Source organism: Macaca nemestrina, chromosome X (assembly GCF_043159975.1).
Source record: "Macaca nemestrina isolate mMacNem1 chromosome X, mMacNem.hap1, whole genome shotgun sequence".
NCBI classification, from domain to species: Eukaryota; Metazoa; Chordata; class Mammalia; order Primates; family Cercopithecidae; genus Macaca; species Macaca nemestrina.
The window spans coordinates 77,236,758-77,257,103 of record NC_092145.1 but is presented as its reverse complement, the minus strand read 5'-3'; the positions used below and the strand labels follow the sequence as shown (position 1 = coordinate 77,257,103).

Genomic DNA, 20,346 nt, shown 5'->3' with positions numbered 1-20,346 from the left:
TATGGGTGGTACCTCTCTGCAGGAAGGTCATCCCATTGACTCCGCAGCTCTCAGCAAAGAGGAGGCCCTAGAGTGGGTGGCACCTCTTTGCAGGAAGGTCATCTTGTCATCTCTGCAGCTCACAGCAGAGAAGAGGTCCTAGAGTGGGTTGCTCCACTCTGCAGCTGGTTGCCTGACATCTGTTCAGCTCTGGCTGAGCCTGGGACTTTTATGGGCCTCAGAGGGGAGGATGTGCACACCAACTGGTCCGGGGCGGGCCGAGAAAAGGCACCACAAGTTCCCACTCTGATCCATGTGACTGGCAGCCCAACCCCCAGCCTTCAGGCTTTCCATGGCCTGAAGGTGGGTCCTCACCAGGGACCCACCACCTTCTACTCAGGAACCTGTCCACCTCCTGCTGCTGTTCATGGCACCCAGGCTGTAGATGCAAGAGGGCACCTGCAAGTCAATGCTGAACTGCTCTTAGCCCCGCCTCAGCTTCCCTATGTTTGTCAGTACCCAAAGTCCGGAGGGGGCCAAGGCAGCAGGAGGCTGGCGTGTCAGCAGTTCCCCGAGCATGTGCACACCTGGCCAGGCTGCAATAGCATCCAGGCTCGGCCCCAACTTTGCCCCAAGATCACAGCAGGTGCCAACAGCAGGGAGAAGCCAGGCAGCAGGAGCAGGCACTTCCAAGCCTATGAGGGCAAGGCAGGGGCCTTCCCTGGCCCCAAGAGTGCAGAGACGCCTGGGTCTGCAGCCCCCCCATGATTTGGGTGGCTGCAGCTGCACCCAGTGGGGCAGGGCTCCTGCCTGCCCCATAAAGCAGGAGGCCCAGGTCTACACCCACAATTTGGGCAGCTATAGCTGTGCCCAGGAGGGCGGTACTCCAGCCTGCTCCATAAAGCGGGAGGACTGGATCTGCAGCCATGGTTTGGGTGGCTGTGGCTGCACCTGGGGCTCCTGCCTGCTTCGTGGAGCAGAAGGCCAGGGTCTGTAGCCGCAGTTTGGAAGACTGCAGCTGCACCCAGGAGGGTGGGTCTCCTGTCTGCTCCATGGAATGAGAGGCCTGGGACTGCAGTCATGGTTTGGCCAACTGCAGCTGCACCTAGGAGGGTGGGGCTCCCGCCTGCTCCCAAGACTCAAGAGCACAGGGATGCCCAGGTCTACAGCCACGGCTTAGGCAGCTGCAGTAGGACCCAGGGAGCTCCTGCCCCAACTTGGAAGGGGCAGGGCTCCTGCTTGCCTCTGGCTCCCACCAACTCTATAGACCGTGCAGCCCTGGCCATGTCTCCCTGCTGCAGCCAGTGTGATGGCAGCAGCCACTCCAGACGGCCCACCACTGCCATCAGCAATACTCCACAAACTAATCTATAGATACACTGCAATCTCTGTCAGAATCCCAGCTGACTTCTTTGTAAAAATTGACAAGCTCATTCCAAAATTCATATGGACCAGGCATGGTGGCTCAGACCTTTAATCCCAGCACTTTGGGAGGCCAAGGTGGAAGGATCACTTGAGGACAGAAGTTTAAGAACAGTCTCAGAAACATGGTGAAAATCCATCTCTACCAAGAAAAAACAAAGAGTTAAAATTCATAGGGAATTGAAAACATTCAGAAAGGCAGATAATCTTGAAAAATGAAAAGTATGAAGACTCACACTTCCTGATTTTGCCAGTACTCTACAGTCTTGATTGCCATAGTTTTGTAAAACTACACAACAACTTTGGTGCAACTTTGCACAAAACTGTAAAACAATGCAATCAAGACCATGGAGTACTGGTAAAAGGACAAACAGATGAACAGAATAGAATTAAGAGTCCAGAAATAAACCCACATGTCTATGACCAGCTGATTTCTTTTTTTTTTTTTGAGACAGGATCTCACTCTGTCACCCAGGCTAGGGTGCAGTGGTACAATCATGGCTCACTGCAGCCTCAATCTCCTGGGCTCAAGTGATCCTTCTGCCTCAGCCTCCCAAGTAGCTGGGACTATAGGCACACACCACTAAGCCTGGCGTTTTTGTTTTTTTTTAATAGAGATGGAGTCTCACTGTGTTGTCCAGGCTGGTCTGGAACTCCTGGGCCCGAGTACCCCTCCGGCCTCAGTCTCCCAAAGTGCTAGGATTACAGACGTGAGCCACCATGCCCGGCAGGCCCACTGATTTCTGACAAAGGTGGCAAAACCATTCAACAAAGAAAGGATAGTCTTTCAACAAATGATGCTGAGACAACTGGATAGAAACCTACAAAAAATGAAGCTGGACCCCTACCTCACAATATATACAAAATATTAACTCAAAGTAGATCAAAGACCTAAATGTAAGAACTAAATCTATAAAACTTTTAGGAGAAAACATGGGGGTAAATCTTCATTACCTTTAATTTGGTAATGGATTCTTAAAGACACCAAAAGAATGAGCAACAAAAGGAAAAACAGATAAATAAAAGTTCATCGAAATTAATAACTTTTATGCTTCAATTAAAGACAACCCAACTGGGTGCAGTGTCTCATGCCTGTAATCCCAGCTACTTGGGAGCCTGAGGTGAATCGCTTGAGGCCAGGAATTCAAGCTCAGCCAGGGCAACATGGTAAGACCTTATCTCTAAAAAATAAAAAAAAAAAACACTAGCTGGACATGGTGGCACACAACTGTAGTCTCGTCTACTTGGGAGGCTGAGATGGGAGGATTGCTTGTACCCAGGAGTTCAAGGCTGCAGTGAACTATGATCTTGCCACTGCACCCCAGCCTGAGCAACAGAGCAACACCCTGTCTCTAAAAGTAAATAATGACAACTCAAAGAATAGGGGAAAATATTTCCAAATTATATATCTTATCCAAGTGTCCATTGAAGTATGAAGTATGAATGGATAAACAAAATGTGGTATATACATACAATGGAATGGTATTCAGACTTCAAAGGAAATGAAATTTTGAGATACACTACAAAATGGATAACCTTCAATACATTGCGCTAAGTAAAATATGTCAGAAGGACAAATATTGTAGGATTATACATATATGAAGTTCCTAGAGTAGTCAAATTCATAGGAAGAGAATGTAGAACGGTGTTTGCCAGGCTAAGGAGAGGGAAGATTGGGGAGTTAGTATGCAATGGGTACAGAGTTTCACTTGGGGAAGATGAAAAAGTTCTAGACATGGATGGTGGTGGTGAATGCACAACAATTTTACTTAATGTTACAGGACTGTACACTTAAAATTAGTTAAAATTGTAATTTTTATGTTACGCATATTTTACAATGAAAAAGGTACAATATATAAAGAATTCTTACAAATCAATAATGAAAGCATAAATACCCATTTAAAAACTGGGCAAAGGGGCTGGGCATGGTGGCTCACGCCTGTAATCTCAGCACTTTGGGAGGCCGAGGTGAGTGAATTGCTTAAGCACAGGAATTCAAGACCAGCTTGGACAACAAATTAAGACCCTGTCTCTATAAAAAATAAACAAAAATTAGCTGGGCACTGTGGCACACACCCATAGTCTTAGCTACTCGGGAGGTTGAGGTGGGAAGATCATTTGAGCCAGGGAGGTTGAGGGTGCAGTGAGCTGAGATCACGCCACTGCACTCCAGCCTGGGAAACAGAGCAGGACCCTGTCAAAAAAAAAAAAAAAAAAAAAAAAGACTGGGCAGAGGGTTTGAATAAAAATTTCTCCAAGGAATATATACAAACTACAAATAATCACGTGAAATGATGTTCAACATCCTTAACCTTCAGACAGTTGAAAACTAAAATCACAATGAGATACTACTTCACATGCACTAGAATGGCTAGAATCAAAGTCTGTTATTAACAATGTTGGCCGGGCGCGAAGGCTCAAGCCTGTAATCCCAGCACTTTGGGAGGCCGAGACCGGTGGATCACGAGGTCAGGAGATCGAGACCATCCTGGCTAACATGGTGAAACCCCGTCTCTACTAAAAAATACGAAAAACTAGCCGGGCGAGGTGGCGGGCGCCTGTAGTCCCAGCTACTCGGGAGGCTGAGGGAGGAGAATGGCGTGAACCCGGGAGGTGGAGCTTGCAGTGAGCTGAGATCTGGCCACTGCACTCCAGCCCGGGCGACAGAGTGAGACTCCGTCTCAAAAAAAAAAAAAAAACACTTAAACAATGTTTGGCATGGATGTGAAGAACTCACAATCTTTATATACTCCTGGTGGAAAAGTAAAATAGTATCTCCACTTTGGAAAACAGTTTGACATTTTCTCACACAACTTAACATAGTTACCGTATAAATCCAGCAATTAAGATTCCTAGGTATATACACAAGATAAACAAAAATATATGGCTACACACAAAACTACATACCAATATTTACAGCCGCATTATTCCTAATAGCCAAAACATGGGAACAAGCCAAATGTCCATAAATGGATAAATGGATAAACAAATATGGTATACACATATAATGGAATATTATGTGGCCATAAAAAGGAATGGAGTACTAATACATGTTACAACAGATATCTTGAATACATTATGCTAAATGAAAGAAATCAGCCACAAAAACACATATTTATATGATGCCATTCATATGAAAGTCCAAAACAGGGAAATAGGCCAGGTGCAGTGGCTCATGCCTGCAATCCCACAACTCTGGGGACCTGAGGTGGGCAGATAACTTGAGGCCAGGAGTGTGAGACAAGCCTGGCCAACATGGAAAAACCCCATCTCTAATAAAAACTACAAAAATTAGCCGGGTTTGGTGGTGCACGCCTGTAATCCCAGCTACTTGGGAGGCCAAGGCACAAGAATCACTTGAACCTGGAAGGCAGAGGTTGCAATAAGCCAAGATAGCCACTGCACTCCAGCCTGGGCAACAGAACGAGACTCTGTCTCAAAAAAAAAAAAAAAAACTCAAAACAGGGAAATATAAAAAATAAGAAAGTAGATTAGTGATTTCTTAGAGCTAGGGGGTGATAGCTAAAGGGTATGGAGTTTCTTTTTGAGGTGATAAAAATGTTCTAAAATTGACTGTGGTGATGGCTGCACATATGTGTAAATATTAAATATACTAAAAACCACTGAATTTTATACTTTAAATGGGTTAATTGTATGGCATGTATTTCAATAAGGATGTTTAATGTTTTATTACCAGCCAGGTACAGTGGCTGATGCCTGTAATCTAAATACTTTGGGAGGCCACAGTGGGAAGATCACTTGAGGCCAGAAGTCTGAGACCAGCCTGGGCAACAGAGCCAGGCCCCGTCTCTATGGAACATTAAAAAATTAGCTGGGTGTGGTGGCATGTGCCTGTAGTCTCGGCTACTCCAGAGGCTGAGGCAGTCTCAGCTACTCAAGAGGCTGAGGCAGGAGGATCACTTGAGCCTAGGAGTTTGAGGCTGCAGTGAGCTGTAATTGCACCACTGCACTCCAGCCTGGGCAACAGAGCAATATCCTGTTTCTTTTTAAAAAGAATTTATTAGCCATTAAATAAATGCAAATTAAAACCACAATGAGATACCATAAATATCAAATGGCAAAAAGTTCAAAATAGTATTAACACCCAATGTTAACAAGAATGTGGAGAAACTGGATCACTCATACATTGCTGTGGGAATATAAAACAGTACAACCATTCTGGAAAACAGTTCAAAAGTTTCTTTTAAAAACATGAACATGCAAGAGCAGAAAAGATAACTATTAGGTACTGGGCTTAATACCTAGATGATAAAATAATCTAAACAATAAACCCCAGTGATGCTACTTTACCTATGTGACAAACCTTCACAGGTACCCCTGAACCTAAAAGTTAAAATAAATAAATAAATATCAATAAATAAATAAATAAATGCACTGATAGAGTCCAATGGAGTAAAAAAAAAAAAGAAATGCAAGCCAGGTGCAGTGATAACCTGAGGTCAGGAGTTCATAACAAGCCTGGCCAACATAGTGAGACTCTGTCTCTACCCAAAATAAAATAAAATGTAAATGTAGTTTAATTAATTTAATAAACATAAATGTATAACCATCATATGAACTGCAAACTGCACTCCTGGCATTTATTGCAAAGAAATGAAAACATAAATTCATATAAAAACTTATATATAAATATTCACCACCAGCTTTAATTGTAACAACCGAAATCAGGAATTGGCCCAGATTTGCTTTAACAAATAAATGATTAAACAAACTACAGTACAGGCCAGGCACGGTGGCTCACACCTGTAATCCCAGCACTCTGGGAGGCCAAGGTGAGTGGATCACCTGAGGTCAGGAGTTTGAAACCATCCTGGCCAACATGGTGAAATCCCTCTCTACTAAAAATACAAAAATTAGCCGGGTGTGGTGGTGCGTGCCTGTAATCCCAGCTACTCTGTAGGCTGAGGCAGGAGAATCACTTGAACCTGGGAGGCGGAGGTTGCAGTGAGCCAAGATCATGCCACTGCCCTCCAGCCTGGGTGACAAAACGAGACTCTGTTTCAAAAAAAAAAAAAAACAACTGCAGTACAGGTTGCATATCCCTTATCCAAAATGCACAGGACCAGAAGTGTTTCAAATTTTGGATTTTTTCAGATTCTAGCATATTTGCACTATTCTGGTTTATTCACATTAGGAATTTAGCATCCCTAATCTGAAAATCCCAAATGCTCCAAAGAGCATTTCCTTTGAGTGTGTCACATCAGCACTCAAAAGTTTCCGATCTTGGAACATTTCAGATTTCTGATTCCGGGGTTAAGGATATTCAATCTGTATATCCATACCATGGAATATTACCCTGCAATTAAAAGGAAAGGACTGTTGATACATACAACAACATGAATGAATCTCCACATAATTATGCCAAGTGAAAACACTCCAAAACACCCCAAAAGATTATTTACTATATAACTCCTTAAACATATTTGAAATGACAAAATTTTCAAAATGGAAGACAGATTAGTGGTTGCCAGGTGTTAAGCATAGGCAGAGGTAGGGGGAGGGAAGTGTGTGTGATTATAAAATGCCAAGATGAGGAATCCTGTGTTGATGAACTATTCTGTATCTCAACTGTGGTGGCAGATACATGAATCAACCCAGGTAAAAAAAAATTGTATAGAACTTTTAACACACACCCACACACACACAAGTACAAGTAAAATGGATGAAATCTTGATTAATAGATTTTATCAATGTCAATATTCTGGTTGTGATATTGTATTCTAGTTTTATATGTTACCATTGGGGGAAACTGCCAAAGTGCATAAGAGTTCTCTTTATATTAGTTATTACAACTGCATGTAAATTTATAATTACAAATAGAAATTTAAGCTTAAAAAAATTCTCAGCAAACTAGGAATAGAGGGGAACTTCCTCAACTTGATAAAGAGCATTTACAAGAAACCTGTAAAGCAAACATACTTCACTGTGAAAGACTGAATGTTTTCCCACTAAAATTGGCAACACTAAGAAGATGTTTGGTATCATCATTATTCTTCAATGTAATACTGGAAAATACAGAAAATCCTAGCTAATATAATGAAGCAAGAAAAGAAATTAAAAGGCATACAGATGGAAAGGAAAAAATAAAATTATCCCTATTTGCAGGTGACATAACTGTCTAAGTAGAAAATTCCAAAGAATCTACAAGAGGGGGGAAAATACTATTTAGAACTAATAAGTAAGTTCAGCAAGTTCGCAGGATACAAGGCCAACATAAAAAGTCAACTGGGCTGGGTGTGGTGGCTCATGCCTGTAATCCGAGCACTTTGGGAAGCCAAGGCAGGCGGATAACCTGAGGTCACGAGTTCAAGACCAGCCTGGCCAACATGGTGAAACCCTGTCTCTACTAAAAATACAAAAATTAGCTAGGCGTGGTGGCAGGCGCCTGTAATCCCAGCTATTCAGGAAGCTGAGGCACAAGAATCACTTGAACCCAGGAGGTGGAAGTTGCTGTGAGCTAAGATTGCACCACTGCTCTCCAGCCTGGACAACAAAAGCAAAACTCTATCTAAAGGAAAAAAAAAACAAACAAAAAGTCAACTGAATTTCTATATACCTGCAATGAATAAATGGAATCTGAAACTTTATTTTATTTTGATTTTATTTTTATTTTATTTCTAGTTGTTTTTTTGTTTTTTTTTTTGTTTTTTTTTTCTGAGACGGAGTTTTGCTCTTGTTGCCCAGGCTGGAGTGCAATGGCACAATCTCGGCTCACCACAACCTCCACCTCCTGGGCTCAAGCGATTCTCCTGCCTCAGCCTCCTGAGTAGCTGGCATTACAGGCATGTGCCACTACGCCTGCCTAATTTTGTATTTTTAGTAGAGACGGGGTTTCTCCATGTTGGTCAGGCTGGTCTCGAGCTCCCGACCTCAGGTGATCCGCCCGCCTCGGCCTCCCAAAGTGCTGGGATTACAGGTGTGAGCCACTGTGCCCGGCCCAGAATCTGAAACTTTAAAACAAAAGAATTTAAAACAGCACTCAAAAACTTGAACTACTTGGGTAAAATTCTCACAAAGTGTTTGCAAGATTAGTATACAGATAACTACAAACACTAGGCCAAGTGAGAGTTTCTGTTAACTCCTTTTCTTCCTGAGTATGGTTTAAACATTCCTATCCTTTACATGTGTTTGGTTGATAACGATCCCGTTTTATAGTTGTTTCTTGGAGAAAGGATTCAAGTTTTTCTGTACACTTTTTAATATTTTCTGTTTTCTACTGGCTCTATTGGTCTATTAATCAATCATCAAATTCACTGACACTTCTACTGCTACCTTGCATGTCTTGTTAAGTACAATGATGTTATTCTGAACTTAGTAATTTATTCAGAAATTAAATTTTTCAGTTCTAGAATTTCAAAATGGTTTTTAACAGTTTCTATTTCTGCACTGAAATTTTCTACCTGTCCATTCATCATAAACATATTTGCCTTTTTGTACTCAAATATGACTATAATAGCTGCTTTAATATTCTTGTTGCTAATTTCAAGAGATAAGTCAGTCTCTATTGATCCCTTTTCCCTTTGAGCATGGGTCACATTTCCTTTCTTCATCTATCTAGTATTTTGGACTGGACACTGGGCACTGTGAAAAATAAGACACTGCATTCTGTTAGATTCCTCCAAAGAGTTGACACTTTTGTTAAAACAGACAGTTGGCCAGGCTCAAGCCTGTAATCCCAGCACTTTGGGAGGCCAAGGCGAGTGGATTGCCTGAGGTCAGGAGTTCAAGACCAGCCTGGCCAACATGATGAAACCTCATCTCTATTAAAATACAAAAATTAGACAGGCACAGTAGTAGGTGCCTGTAATCCCAGCTACTAGGGAGGCTGAGGCAGGAGAATCGCTTGAACCCGGGAGGCAGAGGTTGCAGGGAGCTGAGATTGCGTCACTGCATACCAGCCTAGGCAACAGAGTAAGACCCTGTCTCAAAAAACAAACAAACAAACAGATAGTTAACTTACTTGAAATGAAACTTCAAACCCTTTCCACCCTGTAGTACCAAACAACTCAAAGCTTTAGTTCTGTTCTTTTAGTCCTAATCAGGCTGGTTGGAATCTGGGGTGCACTTAGGCAACTGGACCAGAGCTATCGGTAGAGTTTTCGTGCGACCTGGTTTTCCCATTCTGTGGTTCTTTTCTAGGTGGGATCTCTCTACTCATGTTACAGCTGCTGTGGTCTCACTAAATCTTTTCCTTGATTTCACATCCAATAAGACTACAGATTTTTATCCAAGTCTTAAGTGCCACAGATGGAGCTAAGTGGATCCTTGGCTGAGGAAAAAGGATTAATAATGGGGAATTCAGTCATTGCCACTTCTTTCTTCCATGTGTTAACTCCCCTCCAGTTTATCTACTTTGTTGATATCTAGCCTTCAGTATGCTGCCCAGAATTTATAATTGGTATTTGTGAGTGACATCTGTTTGTACAACTGGAGATACCACTACTGAAGGAGTTCCTCAACTAGTGAACACAGGACTCCAACAACATAACATTATTCTAAAGAGAAAAAGAACTTTAAACAAATACTGAACTATAGTTACATTTATTTAATGTGATGGTATGGTTAACAATTCTGAAACTGTGGGTACAATGAGGACTAGACAAATGAATACAAATAAATTGTAAGGCCGGGCTTGGTGGCTCACGCCTGTAATCAGAGCACTTTGGAGGCTGAGGCAGGTGGATCACCTAAGGTCAGGAGTTCCAGACCAGCCTGGCCAACATGGCAAAATCCCATCTCTACTAAAAATATAAAAATTAGCTGGGCACGGTGGTGCGCACCTGTGGTCCCAGCTACTTAGGAGGCTGAGGCAGGAGAATCGCTTGAAACCAGGAGGCGGAGGTTGCAGTGAGCTGAGATGGTGCCACTGCACTCCAGCCTGGGTGACAGAACGAGACTCCATCTCAAGAAAATAAAAAATAAAAATAAATAAATAAATCGGGGATAGGCCAGGCGCAGTGGCTCACACTTGTAATCCCAGCACTTTGGGAGGTCGAGGCAGGCAGATCATGAAGTCAAGAGATCAAGACCATCCTGGCCAACATGGTGAAACCCCGACTCTACTAAAAATACAAAGATTAGCTGGGTGTGGTGGCGTGTGACTGTAGTCTCAGCTACTCGCTAGACTGAGGCAGGAGAATCGCTGGAACCTGGGAGGCAGAGGTTGCAGTGATCTGAGATCACACCACTGCACTCCAGCCTGGCAACAGAGTGAGACTCCATCTCAAAAATAAATAAATAAAAACATAAAAATAAATAAATTGGGGATAATAGGAACCAGGTTTCTTTCTGTTGGAGAAAGAAGTTAAAAATATGAAAAGGGGAAGTCTAGAAAGAAGACTGTGGAATTGAATTAAAATTAAAAGTATCAGTATCAACTCATGAAAATATAAAACATATTATTAGCTTTCTCTGTGAAAGAGCTTGGAAACAAAGACATCTTGGTGGCAATGAGCACATCACACACCCTGATCTTGATTTCCAAACACTATATCCCACTAAAAGAAATCAGAACTCCTGTGAAAAATAACTGATTCTGGGGCTGGGGAACAGCAAATGGAAAGCAAGCCTTGAATACTCTGAGGGGACAGAAAGAAAGAAAGTGTTCAAGAAATGATGAGGACTTGTAAAAAAGTCAGCAGGACCCATCCAGATGGGGTTCCTACTAGCCAAAACTGATACAATTTGAGCATCAAAATAAATAATGACAGAGAATATTCATGGAAAAATTGTAAGTACATACTGATACAAATAACTGAATAGGTTAGAACATGAACCCCTCCCTTACAATAATATATCAACTCATAAACACAGAAGGAAAGACAGATTAGAACATCATCATTTTGAACCCATCATAGGAATAAATTATTCAGCTAAGAATCACAAATGTGTGCTGTGATAAACAGACTTTCTAGGAATGGCCCACAAGATTCTACACCACTAATCCCCAGAAACGATCAATGTGATGACATATCACTCCCATAACTGTGTTATGTAATATAGCACAGTTGATCTTAAACTCGATAGATAACCAGGAGGAGATGAGAGGGAGGGGGACCTAATCTAATCACATGAATCCTTAAAAACAGAAAAATTTCTCCAGCTGGTATCAGGTGGCTGCAGAATTAGCAAGCAAAAAGCTAAGTCAAAGAGCTTCAAAGCTTGAGAGAGACTTGATGTGCTGTTGCCAGTTTTGAAGATGGAGGGCATCATGTGAGAAGAAATGAAGACACCTGAAAAGAGCTAGGAGGGGGTCCTGCCCAATAGTGAGTGAGAAAGAAGGACCTCCAACCTATCATCATAAGGAACTGAATTCTGCCAACAACCTGAATGAGCTTAGGAATGGATTTTTCTACAGTCTCCAGAAAGGAACCTAGTCCTACTAACATCTTGACTTTGACCTTGTGATACCCTGAGAAGGGTCCAGCAAGGCCCAAAGGACTCCGAACCTACAGAACTGTAAAATAACAAATCTGGGTTACTTTAAGCTGCAAAGTTTGTGGTCATTTGCAAAAGAAAACATAACTGAGTTAAGTTTTGATAATAAAAAGAAAACCTTAGTAATCTCAAAGTGCCCCCATTAAATTAGTTATTAGTTACAATGGAATACATCATAACTTTATACTGGGTTTATCTAGCAAACACAACCATAACCAAACAACCTAAGTATATCAATAGTAAAGGAGCAAATCACATCATGTGCCATGTAATAGGATGCATGGAGAACAGAACATCACTTTATATAGTATTCCTGCCAAAAATATATAACCGGAATCTAATCATAACTAAACAGATAATCCCGAGGGCCATTCGACAAAGTAATACACCTATACATTTAAAAAAAAGTCATAGTCCCAAAAGGCAGACAAACTGCTTCAGATTTTTAAAAGACCAAAGAAACATGACTACTAAATCTTGAACTTGATCCTGAATTTAAGGGGGAAAAACTTATCTATGAACATTACTGGGGGAACTGATCACATAAGAACGGGGACTGTGGCTTAAATAACTTTATGTTATTTACTTTACCTACCTATTTAGCTTTCCCATTCTTATTCATTACTTCCTGTATTTTGGTGTTGCCATTTCAAATTATTTTCCTTCTCATTTCAGAAAACCTGTAATTTCCTGTAGTATAGTTATTCACTCTAGTGTAGGTTTGTTGACATCAAGTTCTCACTTTTTGTTTGCCCAGATATGGCTTGATTCCACCCTTCATTTATGAAAGATGCTTTCACTGAATATATAGTTCTATGCTGGCAATTACAATCACATGCTGCATAAAGACATTTCACTCAATGACTGACCACATATATACATCGGTGGTCCCATAAGATTGTAATACTGTATTTTTACTGTACCTTTTCTATGTTTCCATGTGTTTAGATACACAAATATTCACCAGTGTGTTCCAATTACCTACAGTATTCAGTACAACAACATGCTGCACAGGTTTGTAGCCTATGAGCAACAGGCTATAACATATAGCCTACATGTGTAGTAGCCTATGTAAGTACACTCCATAATGTTTGCACAACGACAAAATCACCCAACAATGCTTTCTCAAAAAATCATATTCCCAGAGTTAAGTGATGCATGACTGTATTTTTCTTTGACATTTTAAAGAAATCATTTCGTTTTCATCTGCCTTCTATCATTTCTGTTGTTAAGTGAGCTGCCAGTATTACCGTTATTCCTTTGAAAATAATATTTTTTTTTCCTCTGGCTACTTAAGAGATTCTTCTCTTGGTTTATGTTCTTTAGGAGTTTCGCTATGACATGCCTAGCTGTAGTTTTCTTTATATTTATCCTGCTCAGGGTTCACAAAACTTCTTGAATCTCTAGTTCGATGTCTTTCATCACTTTTTAGAAAATGCTCAGCCCGCATCTCTTCAAATTGGACTTTTAACCAATTTTCTTTCTTCCTTCTAGAACTCTAATTACACATATGATTGAACTTTTCACTATAACTCTCTTATACTTTTTTTGTACATATCGTGTGTGTCTGTGTGCATGTGTATTGTAGTTACCCTTGAAAACCTGAAAATGCTAACTGTTGCATGATACAAAATGTTTTTTAAAAAAGGGAACCAGGTACAATGGCTCTTGCTTATAATTTCAGCTACTCAGGAGGCTGAGGCAGGAGAATCATTTGAGGCTAGGAAGTTCAAGACCAGTCTGGACAACATAGCAAGACCATGTCTCTAAAAAATTTTTTTTGAAAATTAACCAGGCATGGTGGCACACACCCGTACTCCCAGCTACTGGGGAGGGTGAGGTGAGAAGATTGCTTGAGCCCAAGGAATTTGAGGCTGCAGTGAGCTATGATCACACCACTACACTCCAGTCTGGGTGACAGAGTAAGACCTCGTCTCTAAAAAAAAACAAAAAAATCTTTTTAAAGAGAGACAGAGACAGGGACGTAGAGAGGAGGTGTTAAGTGGTTTTATTTAAAAAAATAAATACACCAAATCTACTCAGGGATATTATCAAACAACATAAAAATTTAACTCTTATGTTGGGTGCGATGGCTCATGCCTGTTATCCTAGCACTTTGGGAGGCCAGTGAGGGCGGATCACTTGAGTTCCAGACCAGCTTGTACTAAAAATACAAAAATCAGTCAGACATGGTGGCAGATGCCTGTGATCCCAGCTACTCAGGAGGCTGAGGCAAGAGAACAGCTTGAGCCCAGGAGGCGGAAGTTGCAGTGAGTCAAGATCATGCCATTGTACTCCAGCCTGGGTGACAGAGCAAGACTCCATCACAAAAATAAAAATAAAAATTTAACTCCTAATACATGAATAATTGCTAGGATAAAACATTCCTGTACTACTCCTGCCTCTTCTAATATTATTTTTTCACCATCAACATTGACTAGCCATTCTATAACACATTTCCATTACAAATAAAACCATAAGTGCATCCTTTTCTAAGCTTTCTATAGTCATACTCACCAAAATTAAAATCTCCTATATCAGATATAGCTAAGATACATAATAGGGACTTCTATAAAGCTTGCTAATCTGTCATTTTTCACAAACTGTAATCTTCTAAAAGCTGCTCCCTGAATAAAATAAATGGTTACCTCCATAAGTGTAAAAAAAAAAAAAAAATAGAAAAAAGACTAGAAGGTATAGCACATTCTTTTTCAATTTACCTGTGTTTTGATTCATTGCAAGTCGTGGAGGAGAACTTGTTTCTTCAGATTCTTCTGATGAGTGTGCAAGGAAGTCATGAAGCTTCTGCACCAATGTATTCAACTTGCTTTCACTATTAAAACAAAATTTAAAGAATTCCCTTAATTAGCCTTTCATGTTTTAAATTAATTGTAAAGCTCTAGCAAACTGAAAATATAGTCATACTGTAAGTCGTGTAAGAGTATGCACATTCAAAGCAAAAACTAAGGGAAATGTTACAGCTGTGGGTGTAGAAAGAAAAAATATTAAAGAAAACGAATTTTAGGCTGGGTGTGGTGGCTCATAATAGAGCACGGTGGCTCGTGCCTGTGGGTCTCAGCTACTCAGGAGGCTGAGGTGGGAGGATGGCTTGAGCCCTGTGAGGCAGAGGTAGCAGCGAGCTGAGATCATGCCACTGCACTCTAGCCAAGGCAACAGAGTCAGACACGGTCTCAAAAAAAAAAAACAAGAATTTTATTTCACTAAGGATATAAAAATATGAGTAACACAACCTACCTGTACACTTACCTAGGATTAAAATATCATTTAAGGAAACTGCTATTACTTACTAAACATTTCGAAAATACTGAGGTCTTTCAATGTACTCTATATGCTGTTTTTAAACAGAAGTTAAACTTTGTGTTACTTTGTGTTACTTAAAAATGTATCAGAAAAATGCAACCCTTAAGTTAATTCTTAACAAACAATAAACCTACCTACCACAAAAGAATTTTAAAAGAAATCAAAAGAAAATTTGGGGGATTAAGCAGCAAAAAGGTATTCATATTTAAATTATATCCATTCCTATTTCACAACAAATAGCTGATCCTTATACTTATCTTGTCATATTATCATTAGGTACCTAAGTTATTATTTCCTCTCACTTGTATATAGCTTATATTTGGGAAATCCTTAGAAATCAAAACATAGATGTAGATTATCACTTCAAGAAAGATTTACACTAGCCAACACCCAGAAAAAGAGAGGTCAAGATTTTCCTTTCCATCATTTAATAAAAATAATTCAGTAATTTATCAAATACATTTACAGAACACTTACTCTCTGAAAGGCCTAAGCAGTGTTTTGGTTTATTATTCTATCCTCTGCTTGACACAAAAGAACTGTATAACTGACTGGCATAAAGATGAACAAAACATAGAAGAGGACTCGCAAGAGCTCCATCGCCCAGGGAAATATTTCCTTAACTAAGTTTTATAGCATCAACTCTTAAGTTACATAATAGATGTATCAGTAATTCAACAGGGTTTTAAGGAGTTAAAACTTTAAATAAGGAAAGTGTAAGTTTACCCCATTTTTTTTTCCTTAGAGTTAGCCTCTTGCTCTGTCACACAAGCTTGAGCACAGTGGCGTGACCTTGACTCACTGAGGCCTCAAACTCTTGGGCTAAAGCGATCCTCCTGCCTCAGCATCTTGAGTACCTATGGCACACACCTATGCTCTTAGTTGAGGAATTGTGGCACACAACTATATTCTTAGCTAAACTTTTTCTTTAATTTTTTGTAGAGATGGGGTCCAGTTATGTTGCCCAGGATGATCTGAAACTCCTGGCCTCAAGAAATCCTCCCACCTCAGCCTCCCAAAGCATTGGGATGACAGGTGTGAGCAACCATGCCCAGGACCATTTTTAATAAAAGTCAAAACTTTTGCATGTCAAGGGGCACCATCAAGAAAGTGAAAAGACAATCAATACAATGAGAGAAAACGATTTTCAAATCCTATATCTCATGAGGGTCTGGTAACCAGAATACATAAAGAATTCTTACAATTAAACAACAAAAAGACAACTCAAATTTTAAAAGGGGTAAAAGACTTAGATATACATTTCTCAAAAGAATATATACAAACGACCAATAAGCACATGAAAAAATGCTCAAGATCATTAGTCATATCAGAGAAATGCAAATCAAAACCACAACAAGAAACCAATTTATACTCAGTAGGATGGATATAATAATTTTAAAAACAAATTAAAGACATACATAGGCTCAAAATAAAGGGATGGAGGAATATTTACCAAGCAAATGGAAAGCAAAAAAAAAAACCAGGGGTTACAATTCTAGTCTCTGATAAAACAGACTTTAAACCAACAAAGATCAAAACAGACAAAGAAGAATGTTACATAATGGTAAAGGGATCAATGCAACAAGAAGAGCTAACTATCCCAAATATACATGTACCCAATACAGGAGCATCCAGAATCATAAAGCAAGTTCTTAGAGACCTACAAAGAAACTTAGACTCCCACACAATAATAGTGGGAGACTTTAATACTCCACTGTCAATATTAGACAGACGGACAAGACGGAAAATTAACAAGGATACACAAGACTTGAACTCACCTCTGGACCAAGCAGACCTAAGAGAACTCTCAACCCCAAAGCAACAGAACATATATTCTTATCAGCACCTCATCGCACTTATTCTAAAATTGACCATATAATTAGAAGTAAAATACCCCTAAGCAAATGCAAAAGAACAGAAATCACACCAGTCTCTCAGACTATAATGCAATCAAATTAGAACTCAGGGTTAAAAAACTCGTTCAAAACCGCACAACTACATGGAAACTAAACAACTTGCTCCTGAATGACTACTAGGTAAATAACGAAATTAAGGCAGAAATAAAGAAGTTCTTTGAAACCAATGAGAACAAAGAGATAACGTACCAGAATTTCTGGGACAAATTTAAAGCAGTGTGTAGAGGAAAATTTATAGCACTAAATGCCCACAAGAGAAAGCAGGAAACATCTAAAATCGACACCGTAACATCACAATTAAAAGAACTAGAGAAGCAAGAGCAAACAAATTCAAAAGCTAGCAGAAGACAAGAAATAACTAAGATCAGAGAAGAATTGAAGGAGACAGAGACACGAAAAACCCTTCAAAATATCAATGAATTCAGGAGCTGATTTTTTGAGAAGATCAACAAAACAGACCACTATCCAGACTAATAAAGAACAAAAGAGAGAAGAATCAAATAGACGCAATAAAAAATGATAAAGGGGATATCACCACTGATCCCACAGAAATACAAACTACCATCAGAGAATACTATAAGCACCTCTATGCAAATAAACTAGAAAATCTAGAGGAAATGGATAAATTTCTGGATATATACACCCTCCCAAGACAAAACAAGGAAGAAGTTGAATCCCTGAATACACCAATAAAAAGTTCTGAAGCTGAGGCAGTAATTAATAGTCTACCAATCAAAACAAGTCCAGGACCAGACAGATTCAAAGCCAAATTCTACCAGAGGTACAATGAGGAGCTGGTACCATTCCTTCTGAAACTATTCCAATCAATAGAAAAGGAGGGAATCCTCCCTAACTCATTTTATGAGGCCATCATCATCCCGATACCAAAACCTGGCAGAGACACAACAAATAAAGAAAATTTCAGGCCAATACCTCTGATGAACATCGATGTGAAAATCCTCAACAAAATACTGGCAAACCGAATCCAGCAGCATATCAAAAAGCTTATCCACCACGATCAAGTCGGCTTCATCCCTGCGATACATGGCTGGTTCAACATATGCAAATCAATAAACATAATCCATCACACAAACAGAACCAATGACAAAAACCACATGATTATCTCAACAGATGCAGAAAAGGCCTTCAGTGAAATGTAATACCCCTTCATACTAAAAACTCTCAATAAACTAGGTATTAATGGAACATATCTCAAAATAATAAGAGCTATTTATGACAAACCCACAGCCAATATCATACTGAATGGGCAAAAACTGCAGGCATTCCCTTTGGAAACCGGCACAAGACAAGGATGCCCTCTCTCACCTCTCCTATTCAAAGCAATATTGTAAGTTCTGTTCAGGGCATTAAGGCAACAGAAAGAAATAAGGGGTATTCAATCAGGAAAAGAGGAAGTCAAATTGTCTCTGTTTGCAGATGACATGATTGTATATTTAGAAAACCCCATCGTCTCAGCCCAAAATCTCCTTAAGCTGATAAGCAACTTCAGCAAAGTCTCAGGATACAAAATCAATGTGCAAAAATCACAAGTATACTTTTTTTTTTTTTTTTGAGACGAAGTCTTGCTCTGTCGCCCTGGCTGGAGTGCAGTGGCCGGATCTCGGCTCACTGCAAGCTTCGCCTCCTGGGTTTACGCCATTCTCCTGCCTCAGCCTCCCGAGTAGCTGGGACTACAGGCGCCCGCCACCTCGCCCGGCTAGTTTTTTGTACTTTTTAGTAGAGACGGGGTTTCACCGTGTTAGCCAGGATGTTCTCGATCTCCTGACCTCATGATCCGCCCGTCTCGGCCTCCCAAAGTGCTGGGATTACAGGCTTGAGCCACCGCGCCCGGCCACAAGTATTCTTATACACCAATAACAGACAAACAGAGAGCCAAATCATGAGTGAACTCCCATTCACAATTGCTACAAAGAGAATAAAATACCTAGGAATACAACTTACAAGGGATATGAAGGACCTCTTCCAGGAGAACTACAAACTACTGCTCAAGGAAATAAGAGAGGACACAAATGGAAAAACATTCCATACTCATGGATAGGAAGAATCAATATCATGAAAATGGCCATACTGCCCAAAGTAATGTATACATTCAATGCTATCCCCATCAAGCTACCACTGACTTTATTCACAGAATTGGAACAAACTACTTTAAATTTCATATGGAACCAAAAAGGAGCCTGCAGGGTCAAGACAATCCTAAGCAAACAGAACAAAGCTGGAGGCATCATGCTACCTGACTTCGAACTATACTGCAAGGCTACAGTAACAAAAACAGCATGGTACTGGTACCAAAACAGATATATAGACCACTGGAACAGAACTGAGGCCTCAGAAATAACACTATACATCTACAACCATCTGATCTTTGACAAACCTGACAAAAACAAGCAATGGAGAAAGGACTCCCTATATAATAAATGGTGTTTGGAAAACTGGCTAGCCATATGCAGAAAACTGAAGCTGGACCCCTTCCTTACACCTTAAACAAAAATCAACTCACGATGGATTAAAGACTTAAACGTAAGACCTAAAACCATAGAAACCCTGGAAGAAAACCTAGGCAATACCATTTAGGACATAAGCATGGGCAAAGACTTCACGATTAAAATATCAAAAGCAATGGCAGCAAAAGCCAAAATTGACAAATGGGATCTAATTAAACTAAAGAGCTTCTGCACAGCAAATAAATATACATATATATATATGTATGTGTGTATATATATATTAATAAAACATAATTTCTATTATATAAAATAGATACATATATAAAATCAGAGTGAACAGGCAACCTACAGAATGGGAGAAAATTTTTGCAATCTATGCATCTGACAAAGGGCTAATATCCAGAATCTACAAAGAACTTAAACAAATTTACAAGAAAAACACAAACAACCCTAACAAAAAGTAGGCAAAGGATATGAACAGACACTTCTCAAAAGAAGACATTTATGCAGCCAACAAACATATGAAAAAAAAACTCATCGTCACTGGTCATTAGAGAAATGCAAATCAAAACCACAATGAGATAACATCTCACGCCAGTGAGAATGGTGATCATTAAAAAGTCAGGCAACAACAGATGCTGGAGAGGACGTGGAGAAACAGGAACACTTTTACACTGCTGGTGGGACTGTAAATTAGTTCAACCATTGTGGAAAACAGTGTGGCAATTCCTCGAGGATCTAGAACTAGAAATAACATTTGATCCAGCCATCCCATTATTGGGTAT

The 20,346-nt window shown here is 40.0% G+C and overlaps 1 protein-coding gene across 10 annotated transcripts in view; it reads right to left on the bottom strand.

Moving 5' to 3' along the window:
- LOC105464243 (ATRX chromatin remodeler) overlaps positions 1 to 20,346 on the bottom strand; it is a 284,777-nt gene that overhangs the window by 206,049 nt on the left and 58,382 nt on the right. For 8 of the 10 annotated variants that reach the window (XM_011711962.2, XM_011711997.2, XM_011711976.3 and 5 more), the window contains exon 2: positions 14,580 to 14,692. The exons of 1 other annotated variant lie outside the window; for it this stretch is intronic. In XM_011711962.2, coding sequence (XP_011710264.2) covers positions 14,580 to 14,692 — 113 coding nt within the window. Of the gene's footprint in view, positions 1 to 14,579; positions 14,695 to 20,346 lie in introns of those variants that run through there. One more of the 10 variants, XM_071088504.1, reaches the window with a different exon arrangement.